The sequence below is a fragment of the Atractosteus spatula genome, chromosome 28 (genome assembly GCF_055471065.1).
Source record: "Atractosteus spatula isolate fAtrSpa1 chromosome 28, fAtrSpa1.hap1, whole genome shotgun sequence".
Taxonomy (NCBI): Eukaryota; Metazoa; Chordata; class Actinopteri; order Semionotiformes; family Lepisosteidae; genus Atractosteus; species Atractosteus spatula.
In genome coordinates, this window is record NC_142733.1 from 8,496,914 (window position 1) to 8,509,222 (window position 12,309).

The following is a 12,309-nucleotide window of genomic DNA, read 5'->3' on the forward strand; positions in this document are numbered from 1 at the left end:
CAGAGAAAAGACAGACCCTGATTTTACGTATTTACCTACACTGTAGCTTCTGAACTGCACCGAAATAACTTTTGAATCTCTACTGTCTAATCGTTTGCACGCTTTTTGTAAATCGCGGTACTTGCACATTCCAAAGAGTATCTGTAAACACAATTTACGCGATGAACAACACTAAGTTTTTTTCTCATAAAATACGAGTAATACGCCTGGGGAAAAAAAATATAAATCAAGCTTCATTTACCGAGAATACTGTCGATTTGCCATTAAAAAGCGTGACCAGGCGGAACTATTTTCTCCGACCACTGTTTCCAAGCCGGATCTGACTTACTGACGGGTGATCTTCCCGTCGCAACCAGGAAGTGGGGATCACTTGAGGAAATTACAGACACACTCAGCAAACACAGGAGGAAAAACGGTGACGCTGATGTCCTTTCCCATATGAATATCGCGAAGACAAGTAGAACAGACGCGTACGATTGAGGAACTGATCTTTGTTTAAAGCGAGAAACATCGAGAAAGATGCAGCTTCCGGTGGGTTTGCTTTCCATGGTGATACTTCGGGTTGTTGCCTCGGCGGTTACTGGAGAGCAGAACCCCGAAAATGCCAGTCTTGACTCCCCGGCCAACAAAACCCTGAATCCCACAGTTTCAACCACACGTAACGGCCACGTCAACGGGACTGAAAACGGGAGCAAAGGATACAATGATTTTAGTGTAAACAGATCGATGATCCAGAGAGCGCTGTACGTGTTGATGGGCATCACGGTCATCGGAGTCGTGTATTTCATTGTCAGAGCTGTCAGGTGAGTATTTGGAAACATAATTATAAAGAGGAACACAGCTTTGTATAGAATAGTTTTTGTGTTTTTTTTTTAATCGAGTTACTCGGTAGATTAAGCATTACATTTCCGCTATTTACGCGAATAGCTATGTAGTTCACGATTTCAACACGGAGACTTGAAATTTTGTGACTTACACATTTTGGTGAGAAACTGACTCATGTCCAAATTCCCCCAGTTTCACTGCGCGGCGGTTAGGCTTTGTGTTTTCCGACGTCCTCTTCTGACTTCGTGTTGTAATACAAGAGTTACAACAGCCAGAACATGAGTACAGCATATTGCTCGTAGGGTTTTTTTTTTAAGTCTGTGAAGTAAGAAGTACTTGAGGAATGACAGCAAGACAATCATTTTAGGGTTTTTTTTCTGTATATTAAAATGTGCAGTTGCGTATTTAAATATTTTACAGTACCGTGCTCACTTTCCATAGTTACAGATTTGAGTAGATTTCACAAGGGTCACATGAATGTCCCCAAAAGGTTTGATGAACCAAAGTTTACCCTGGTATTAATATTGTGAAGCACAGAAAAAAACTTGATCCAAACAACTTCTGACACTCAACGGAAAGTGTGACCCACATCTGTAGAAGAATTATTTAGTAGTATACAGGGATGTCATATGTAAGCAGAGAAATAAGTAGTAACAGACTTTTAATCTCTTTGCTCAGTCGATATGACACTATGACTAATTCATAATAAATGTCTTCCGCGCTAACAACCTCATTAAGGTGCCAGTGTCCCAAGCGTGGGCGGACCTAATAACTTGTTAAGCAGCCTTTCCTGTTTTCTTTTATTTATTTATTTTTACAAATGGTAAAGTAACGTTTAGGTTTCCTTTTCGATGTCTGGTGTTCAGTGACTTTGTGATGGTTGGTGTTACAGATACTCAGAGATATAGTGTGTTAGTGCTGTGGTATTAGAGAGGTTCGCACAGTTCAGTTCCGTTCAAACTTTATTATCTTCTGGGGGAATTTTGTTTTATGGCTCAGGCCAATACAACAAAACACGAAAGACAAACTTAACCAAGAGAGAAAATCTCCTGTAGTACAGTAGTGTTACAGGAGATAAGAGAGTTGCTTTACATTGTCTGTAGGTGATATTGCAGTGAGGATGAGTGGTTTCTGAGTCTGTTAGTTTTACACCTGATGGGAGTACTGTAAATTCACCCTGGAGGGGGTGAGGCACACAGGTCTATGTTGGTAAAACAGGGTTGCTACGTTCTCTGGTGCTTCATGGGCTCTTGCTCTCGCAGGTTGCGGAAGACAACAACGCAGAGAAAGAAGTATGGGCTGCTGTCCAACCACGACGATACCATGGAGATGGCGCCGCTGGAGAGCGACGAGGACGACACCACTGTGTACGAGGCCAGGTCCTTGAGGAGGTGAGCGGGCCGGGGGGGCACTGACCAGCACGGCACTTTTGAACTGTTGGTGTTTACATATGTTGAAGCCAATGCTATGGTTAAAGGAAATATAAGTACTGAAGATATATAACGCTTAAGGTGTTTTACACGGTTGTAGCCGCAGTCAGATTTTTAAGGCAGCTCATTGAACCTCAGTTTCCTTTATGAGTGTTCTTTTGAGTCTGGTTGTTACTCAAAACAACATCTGAGTCAAAGTTATCAATATCAGCGATATATACATAATAAAATATACATACTTAATAAGCTGGTTTCATACTTCAAAAATGTTCTACACCTAGTCTTATTTGCCTACAATAACATTAAGTACTCTGTGATTGAAGCCAGGATGGAGGTAACTCACTATTATGGTATGTAATATCCAAAGTTGATTGATAGTAGTGGTGCAGCTTATGCTTACAGATGCCCATTATTTGACTTCAGTTTGATTCTGTAGTCCCGTGACCAGTTGAGGTCACTGGAGACAGAGACACTCTCCTCTTGGGGTGTCCAGATTGCTTCTGAGTGCTTCTGAGCCAAAGCAGGAATTGGACCCTGGTGTCAGTTCTCAAATCACATAAATCAGATGAACTCCCCTATTCCCTATCTTGATGTAGATCTTTGGAATGCAAGGACCTGAGTGGTAATACTTTTGTGGTTTGACACTCTTTTTAAGGGGAAAAAATCAATTTTCAGCAAATCCAAATTCTTACCTTTCAAGTTTCTTTTTATGCTCAAAGGAAACCCAGCTGTCACAAAAAGTCAGAGACACAATATGTCTCCACATTGACCTATTTATATTTCAATCCAGCATCAGTCAGCATCAGAGCTTTTTGAAAATATGTGCTTATAAAATAAAACCAGCTGTGATTAAATGAGTAGTCTGTACCAAATGATTTTCCTTTTCTACTCGTTATGTAATGAGAGATACAGTTTCTTACAGATCCTCCCTTGCTAAGGTTCTTATATCAAATTTCTTTCCTTTGTGTGTCAGATGAACCTTGCGTCTCTGATCTGTGGAGCATAGAAGACTGGAAGGATCAAAGGTTCCACAACATATATCCTTCTACTGCTCAACTAATTTTTTTTCTCAAAAACTGCAAACAAACTGGAAATGTAGGTGTTTTTTTAACGTGACAGACTTTAATACATCTATTTAAAAAAAAAGACTAAAAACGTGAAGTTTTGGTGGGAAGAATGGACAGTAGCCACCATCCTCTCTTTGGCTTTAATTGAAAGGACCTTAAGTAAGAGGAACTGGTTCTTGGTAGGTATCATGCACTCTAAGATGAAAGAAACAAGGGCTTTTCGAAGGTTCGTCCTTGGAAATTACTGATTGATACTTCCTCTTTTCATACGGCTCTCTCATGACCCTTTTTGAAATGATTGTTGTATAACTTGCCTAACTTGGGACTTAAATTGTTGGTTGAATGAAAACATTCACTGGCTGTTTGTGAATGCATTGGTTGGTACATTACTGAAATATTGTATGTTTAATTTTATAAAAAGCAAACAGTTTAACTATGAAAACCTTTAAGTCATTTGTTGTTCCAACAGGGGACATTACCCACGCTCCATACCGCAGTTTTTTTCCAACCTTCCTCCTGTTTACAAAACAAGACTCTTGCTTGGCACTCTATAAACATGTTCTGGAGAGCAGACCACGCAGCAGACTGCAGTGATCAATCAGAAAAGTCTCACTGCAGTCTTCTTAAAAGCCTGAATGAGCCCGACTAACTTTCAGCGCCTGTAAAGGAAGCTGATAAGCCTGTCTTCACCTATTTAAACAACTTAAAGCTTATCTGTTTATTCATAAAAGGAACTTTGCCTCAAGGGCCTTAATTCAAAAATCTATACACAATTTCAGAGGTGGAAGACTGTCGGTTTCTTCACGCTCCTTATTGATCTTTATCTCCAGATAAAGATCCTTCAAGATGGAGCTGCTAAAAATAATCCCGCAGATAAGAAAAGTAAAAACAAAGCAGAAGGAGTGATCTTGGCTCAGCTACAGATTTGCATTGAACATGTTATTGCATCTGAAGGTAACTAACAACAGTAGCCACCTTCATTGTGCATGTCACGTTTTATTAGTGGTAACCTTTAGACTTGACTGGAGGTGGGTTATGTCTTGAGTTTGTTTTTCTTTGCATAGTTCCATCTTCTGTTCTCTTCTGTGATTGCATTTTCTCAGTGCTCGTTCTTACCTGTGATAAAGCAGTGGCAGCTTTTATCAAAGCCTTTCTGTAAAATGCACAGGATTCTGAGATCCAAGGGGGGTGGCAGGGCAGGAGCCCTGCAGATCCTTCTGTTTGAACTGTGCTTCTCAATTCCTATTCCTGCTACACATGCCACCTGCACCAGAGCAGAATGTGTTAGATGGCTAGAGAGCCTTTGTGGCAAAATACAGAGGGGACTAAAACAAACTCTTTCACCTGTTTTTTTACACATGGTGCTTTCATTCATGCTGTTAATGATAAAACAAGATATTACTCTATTTGAAAAATGTTCTAAACCACTGAATTTACAATTGTGCTAAAATATCTGAATTTCATTAATTCTAGTCTATGCAACAAGTGAGGAAAACTATTTGTATGGAACCTCTCAATGTGAGAATGAGCCATGTGTGTCTGTGAGCTGAATTTAGAACATACATGTTGGACAGGGCTGTGAGGTAGTACATGTTCTTGATTTATCAAGAACTGTACACCGAAGTATCTGTTTTTTACCACCTCTGGAAGGAAAAATAATATGTTTTCCTATAATGTGCCAGTCAAAGTGTGCCTTAATATTTTAAAACTGGCAGTGTCAAGTTCAGTAGTAACCTTTTACAAGTTTTATCCATTTTTGTATCCACAGTGTACTAAGCATTTTTTATTTTGGAAATAGCAGTATTTTTGCTTAAATATCCGAGAAGAGACCAGTTACTATGTTGATGCGACAGGAATGTTACTGATCATCTTCCTGGTTGCTGTTTTTCGGTTGTTTTTTGTACAGGCAATTTCTCTCATTTTAGTTGACTAGGATGGAGTGCCCATCTTCGGCAGAAGTAAGGAGTTGAAAAATGTGCAGCACGTTAATGAAGATCATTCTAATCTTACCATTCCTAACAGCCTACAGAGACACCTCTGAATTTACAAGACCAGTGTAGAGATTTCTCCTAGAACCATTAAAATGGCTGTCATTACAGCAGACAGGAGGAGGAAATTCATCCACTGCATGCTGTTCATGTGTTCCAAAACAGATCTTTGTTTTTAAGGAACACATGAGCACAGCTCCGGAAATGTAAGAAAGGCAGCGAACTTAAGGAGGCCGGGGAGATCCTTTGCCTTTTTGTTGCTAGTAGGGAATCGGACTCCACTAGTTTGAATCAGTTTGTTGTATATGCCCACAATCTCTTAATGAAACCCTGTCATTTCTCAGAATGGATTATATTTGCATTTCATTTCTGGCTGGTTTCTCTGGTCCACCTACAGTAAACCTGGTGTGCTGTGGTCCGTCTGACTGTGGTGGAGACTCTAGCAGGGGCTCCCATGGAGATTGCACTGAGAGTAGGCTCATGCAGGCTGACTGGCCAAGAGAAGGCATGTGATGCTAAAGATCAGTTTAGTTGCACATCAACTTAACGACTTGCTCAGCCAAATATTTAAATTCAAAAAGGGGAGAAGTTCGTACGGTGCTGCACTGTAACCGTGTCTTGTTCTGGGGTCCCAATTGCACTTGTATAGGCAAATATAACTGCACTTTATTTGTTACTGAGAGTGACATACACTGGTTACTGTCAGGGCTCATATTTTTATGCAGAAAAGCAGATAACATTAAAAACTCTCAAATTAATAAAGGCTCGTAATTGTAATTAATTGCTTGTCATTCTGGGTAACTGTAATTGAGCCTGACCCTGATTTTTACCAAAGCAGCGTTAATTATTTCTGAAACCCTCTGGGCTGGGAATCGTCTCACTTCAGTGATGCTGTGGCAGTTACTGACAAGGCTTTTGAGCGTTAAACTGAGTTTACTGGCTCCCTGTTGGAGGAAAGTAATTTATTGAACTGCATCCAGTATTTGGGATTGAGGTCTCTGTGCTCAGATTTGTCTTTGCTACATCATTCGGGTCTTATATGCAATGGAGGGGAAGTCCTGGAAAACTGAGAATTGGGTAGAGAACATTGGGGTAGCTTTTTTTCCTATCATCATGTATATATTTTTTATTCTAACAAATGGTTTAAAGGGGATAGAAAAGTCTAAACACACTGGCAATTTTCCCAAGAGTACTAGAGAACTAGAGAATACTAGAATGGCAGTTCTGTGGCTTCTGTAGCCTCTGCAAGGTGATGCACAGTTCGTTCTGTGGTGGGAGTTAGCTATGTCAGGATGTTTAAGAAGAGACAGCCCCAGACCTTAGGAACAGAGAATACATTCCAAGACATGTTAACTGCTCATACTGTTGGGCAAAAAAATAAAAATAAAGTTGCCCTGATGGTTAATCCATCAAAGGGATAGTTGAGTTGTAGACATTTTTTGAATTGTCTGGACCAAACTTTTTTAGAGGGATTAATAGGTTGTTTCGTATTCCATTTGGAAGAGGTAGTAGCTTTGTGTGATTTTAGTCCACACCAGCTTTTTGTACAAGAGTGTTACAACTTGCTAAGGTGACAGGGAGTCTGAGTGCTAACCTTTACCTGTGTATAGTATTAGACACAGATTTCAGGGTGACTTGACTCCAGTGACATGCTTTCTCAGTGCCTTTAACCAGCCATTGTAAATACATTTGAAATTCCATGTAAGTAAAAACAAAGCTTTGATTTTTAAAGTGATGCAGTGGCTGACATGACCTTTGTCAATGTTATTTTTCCTTCATGAAGAATTTAATTCTGAAACTGGCTTGTGTAGCCATGTGCTTTACACGGGGCCATCTGAAGAAGCTCGCCATTTATTATGTGCTGATGCAAAACGAAGACAGCCACTCACACAAATTCATGCCTACTGCACGCTACACAGCGACATAACCTGTTTTGTGATATTCTACTAACTGGGGCCATCTTAGCTTCATCACGGCATTAACCCCTTGATCTCTGCTGCTTGATGCTTTCGAGACAGATGTAACTCTGCACAGCGTCTAAGATGAACATTGTAAATTGTCAGACTTAAATTTGTTTCCTGTGGCAGATTACTGGCCTAAATGCCAAACGATCACAATTGGTATATTGTAGTTTTGTCTCTTTTAAAATTCATTTTGAAATTGACAGGTTTTCCTCTAGTGTTGTTAACCTAGAAGAGCTGTGAAGACCCGCATAAGGTACCACAATTTGTAGAGTTATCCTTGAACTTGGATTTTATGCTATTTCTTTTCTACGATTCCTTTCTTGTGTGTTCTCAAGTTCAGTGTAAATGCTACTATTTCTGATGTACAGTATGTTAACACAGGAGGAAATAAAAATGGGCAAATAGATTACTTGATATTAAAAGTGCATACACTATAAAACGGGGACCAAGGGGAATTAATTTGCGTTTTGTTTTAACGAATGCAGTCCTGGCCCTCAAGGGGCACTTTCGATGTGGTGGCAGGATGTGCTCTCTTGTTTTGCTGATGATCAGCAACTTGTTTCACACAACAATATGTGCTCTTTCTCATTAAAATGACTTTGACTGAAATCTGCTTTGTTGTGGCTTTTTCTTTGTCAAACAATTGCTTAACTGTGCAGCAGCATCCAGGTTTTAGTTGGTGTTACGCTGGAATCCATAATATTTCAGATTGCATGACATGTGCAGAAAGCTTTTTAAAATCCCAGTGCATCCAAGATCAGAAATCGCAAAGGTTAAACAGATATGAGGTACAGTCTTTGTCATAAGAACACAATTTCCCTTCTTGTTTCCTTGAGTATTGCACAAGAAAAGCTTAGATCTGTTTAGAACATAGTTCAGCACTGACAAAGAGAATGCGGCTCACCTGATCATGATATTGGCTATTGTGTAAATGTACTTCCACATTCTTTTTCTCTCCAGCACGTTGCTCAGATACACAGTCATAAGACAGTACAGTATGTGTCATTAATTTATTTGTTGATCTGTAGAGCAAAAAAATCAATTGTGATCTTGAAATATGATTTAAAATTTGACAAATCTTCCCAGAAATCACATACATGCCTTAAATTGAACAATTGGGATTTATTTTAATCTCAAAATGCATTTTCTCTCTTAGGGTGTTCAAACAACAGACTTTTGATCAAACTTAGTTTTACAACCTAAGTTGTAAAAAAGGAGATTCCCAGACTTAGTTTTCTGTGTCATTCTTTATATCTTTATGGGATAAAGGGTTTTATCCCTTTACTCATAGACTTGAGCACTAAAGAGAAAACGTGCCAGATCCTAGACACCGCGGAAGGAAAATTGTGAGAAATTGTTTCAAGTGCAGTTACATCTCTCTGCCACCAGGCGGGGCTATAGTTCTACTTCTATGCACGATGACCGTATTAAACAGGCTCTGTCTTGTATCTGCAGGCTGATAATGGGATTGGTCTTTTAATTCGGTGTACTCGCCTTTAAACTGTCTGAGGTACCCCTGTGTCCAATCAACTTGACATTAAAAATGAATTGCTGCTGTTCCTTTTGAAAAAGAGTTAAAGGCGAACTCATGTCTATTGTAGACTTGTGAAAGAAATTCTCCACCCTACCTTTCTTTCTCTTTGCCTCAATTTTAGATTCACCATTCACTAACCTTGATAGGCAATATATTTATTCAAGTATTTTACTTTAAAAAAATGCACCTTCCGCGTGGGGAAAATTGTCCAAAATTGTTCACAATGTGCACTATGTCTCCCGGGCGTCTCCTCTCGGCCCCTTTACTTGCATGATAAAGTGTTTTGTTCAGAAATGGGTTGTAAATGTGTGCGTGTAATTTATGGGGCTTTAACTTTTTAGTTCAGGAAATACAATAACTGCACTGTGAATTAAATCAATGCTTTTATACTGCAGCGTTTCAAGTCTCAATGGCTGCAATTAAAATCAACTCAAACAACGCCAGGTGCCGATACGTTTCAAACTCGGCTGATTTGCACATCTTTTTCCAATTAACTCGACGCACTTTTATGGAGACAAATGTTGGAAGCGGTCAATTTTATGATGGGATTTGCATCAGATAATTCTGTCTGACTCGTGCAAGCAGCAATTTAGTACACTCCGCAACACACAGCAGAGCCAACAAGGGGAACAAATGCTCACAGGGCCACAGCTGGAACTTGGGAAATCATCTTCCAAGAAATCCAATTGGAATACAAACCGACAAGAATCCAGGAGATTTTAAAATGGCATAAAAAAAGATTCAAAATCCATCTTAATGCCATAGAAGGACACATCTGCCTTGTTTTATATTGTTGCCTAGGGCATGTTTATGACCAGCACTCTTGAGCTGTCTTAGACACCATTCTGGCCAGTACCTGGATGGGAGACCTCCTGGGAAAGCTAAGGTTGCTGCTGGAAGAGGTGTTAGTGGGACCAGTAGGCGGTGCTCTGTGTGGGTCATATTGCCCCAGTATAGTGATGGGGACACTATACTGTAAAAAAGTGCTTTCTTTTGGATAAGACCAAAAACCGAGGTCCTGACTTTCCATGGTCATTAAAACACCCGGGGCATTTCTCAAAAAGGGAAGGGGTGTCACCTTGGTGTCCTGGCTAGTTTCCCCTAATAACTCCCCATCTGTGAACCGGCTTCATCACTCTGTTCTCCTCCCCACTGAGAGCTGGTGTGTGGGGAGCGGACTGGAGCACTTTGGCTGCTGTCACATCTTCCAGGTGGGGGCTACACACTGGTGGTGGAGGGGTGTCCCCATTACCTGTAAAGTGCTTTGAGTGGAGTGTAAGAAATTATTATGCAGGGAGTGTTTCCCCATTCCCCTCTGGCCTTGTAATGTGTGAAAACAATGTGGGATTTCAACTGGGGTTTGTGGTGCAGCGAGATTTCTGGTAAAGGAGTCACCCAGGCAGAGAGCTGAAAATCCTTGCTTTGCAGACACTGCTAAACTGAGAATAAACTGTGCTATGAAAAATTATCCTTGCCTTGTGCAGAATTGTTTAGAGCTGTGTTTGTATTAATCTTCATTAATAGGGTCCTCCAAATAGTGCCCCAGGGGTTATGGTAGTAGAACATTTATCATTCTGAACTGTTTTCACTAACAATCGTTCCTACAGATGAGGAAGTTTAAATAAAAAAATGTCTGAAACAGTACAGGTCAATCACTGTGTTATTATTTTAAAATTATCAATCAACTTTATTTTTACAAAATGTTAGTGACATGCCACAGTAATTCAGTTAAGTTACTCATTTGCAGTCCCTGGGGTACAGCTGGATTTCCTGATTTTTATAGTCCATCTGTCCTCCCAAGTTGAAATGAGCTAATTAATGATTACTTTGATCATTTTTCCCATAGTAGTCCAGACAATTATACTGAAAGCATTATTTGTATAATCTGATTATGTCCACCGGATCACATTTTAGCATTGTAAAACCAATACAGCTAAGAACTTCTCTGGTTCCATTGTGAATATTTCTCATACATTTTGAGCCAGATGTGCATTGCTGTAGACAAGCAGAAGTTTCTCCTGGAACATTTTGACTTTGGGAGAGGTCAGTAGTTCCTAACACTGGTCCTGTGTTTTCATTCTAACTGAGCTGATAATCACTGGTGCTAATTGGTGTTTTAAACTAATCTATTGGCTTGTTTAGACTTTTGTTTACTTTTAGTCCTTGGTTTCAAAAATACTATATTTCAACTGTTAATTGATGTTCAATTGTTTCTCCAACTTCAACACATAAATAACTTCATAGGTAAGTTCTCTTCAACTGGTTTATTAACTGTTTTCACACAGCTCTTAATAGGTGACTAGTGTATGTTGGCCAGTCATGGAATGACTAGGAATAGCTGTGTTTTACACCCCACACACACACATACACAGTGGGATTTCTTCTTCTGCAGAGGCCAACTTACACAACGGAAGGAGGGGAGTTCTGAAACTCAGAAATTTCTCCAGGGTTAATAGCATTTACAAAACCCGTTCAACCTTTTTAGAGCCGCCAGCAAATTTAAAAACATCCCTCAAATCTAAAGGTGAAACCAAGTAGCCTTTGATTAAGAACTTGGCTGGAACAAAAACTTGAAGACACGCAAGATTGTAAACCACAAAGAGTCCAGCAGCTCACAATGGCTTTCCATGCAGTGCCGATGCACTGGTATTTCCTCATGGCATGGTTGCAGTCAACGTCTGACCTTGGAGTGAGGAGGGATGGATGTCCTGTCTCTCTTTGTCTATACCCCACACTGACTTGACAGTACCTGAAAGTGTGTATAGGTGCCTGCGAATGTTCTTCAGAGGTTACTGCCAATTGTCAGGGTTGGGTTTCCACCTTCATTTTCACAGGATGAAGCTTCTGTCCACTTGGCTTTGGGCATCTGGGAAGCTCAAGAGTGGTCGTTTTCCACCTTCCCTTGAATGGGACAATCATTGTTATCCATCATCACTGAAATGCATGGTAGTTTTTTTTTTTGCCTTGCTGGGTTCTGTCAGTGTAGCATTGACCAGTTTTTCCATCCATCCATTTTGTAACCACTTTATATCTAATTCAGGGTCATGGGGGAGCTGGAGCTTCTGGCAAGCAAGAGGCACAAGGCAGGGTACACTTGGATGGGATGCCAGTCTGTTGCAGAAACCAATTTACCTACCAGTATGTCCTTGGGTTGTGGAAAGAAACCATACCACCCAGAGAAAGATCACACAAACTCCACGCAGCTGGGGGCCCCAGGAATTGAACCCAGGGCCCCAGCACTGCAAGGTAGCAATGCTAGTCAAGCGCGGGCCGTGTGACGGGACCAGCAGATTGGATCTCGACTGATGTCAGTTTGCATTTGCCAAGTCGCTGTATGTTTGCGCACCGAGACACTGTGTGAACAGCTACGTTTTGCGAAAGCGTTTGAAATAAACATGAGATATTTATAAAGAATTCAACCCCATACATCTTTCATTAGGCATCTGCGGATGACTTGTCCACAAGGGATGGATTTATGGGCAGTGCAAAATCAGAGCAGCT

General features: G+C 40.4%; 1 protein-coding gene across 2 annotated transcripts; it reads left to right on the plus strand.

The window, feature by feature from the left end:
- The first annotated feature begins 387 nt into the window (after nt 1–387).
- On the plus strand, nt 388–7,883 carry fam174c (family with sequence similarity 174 member C). Of its 2 annotated transcripts, XM_088907887.1 has the most exons (3): nt 388–803; nt 2,088–2,216; nt 3,229–7,883. In XM_088907887.1, the coding sequence occupies exons 1-3, from the start codon at nt 520–522 to the stop codon at nt 3,230–3,232; spliced, it is 417 nt and encodes a 138-aa protein (XP_088764013.1). In that variant the 5' UTR covers nt 388–519; the 3' UTR covers nt 3,233–7,883. The 2 variants fall into 2 exon arrangements, with proteins under 2 accessions (XP_088764013.1, XP_088764014.1); XM_088907888.1 differs by lacking the exon at nt 3,229–7,883 and having other exon boundaries at nt 430–803; nt 2,088–2,220.
- Nucleotides 7,884–12,309: the final 4,426 nt, after the last annotated feature.

Coding starts and splice junctions, on each gene's coding strand:
- fam174c (XM_088907887.1), top strand. CDS start 520: ATGCAGCTTCCGGTGGGTTTGCTTTCCATGGTGATACTTCGGGTTGTT. Junction 804..2,087: donor TTCATTGTCAGAGCTGTCAG/GTGAGTATTTGG, acceptor TTGCTCTCGCAG/GTTGCGGAAGACAACAACGC.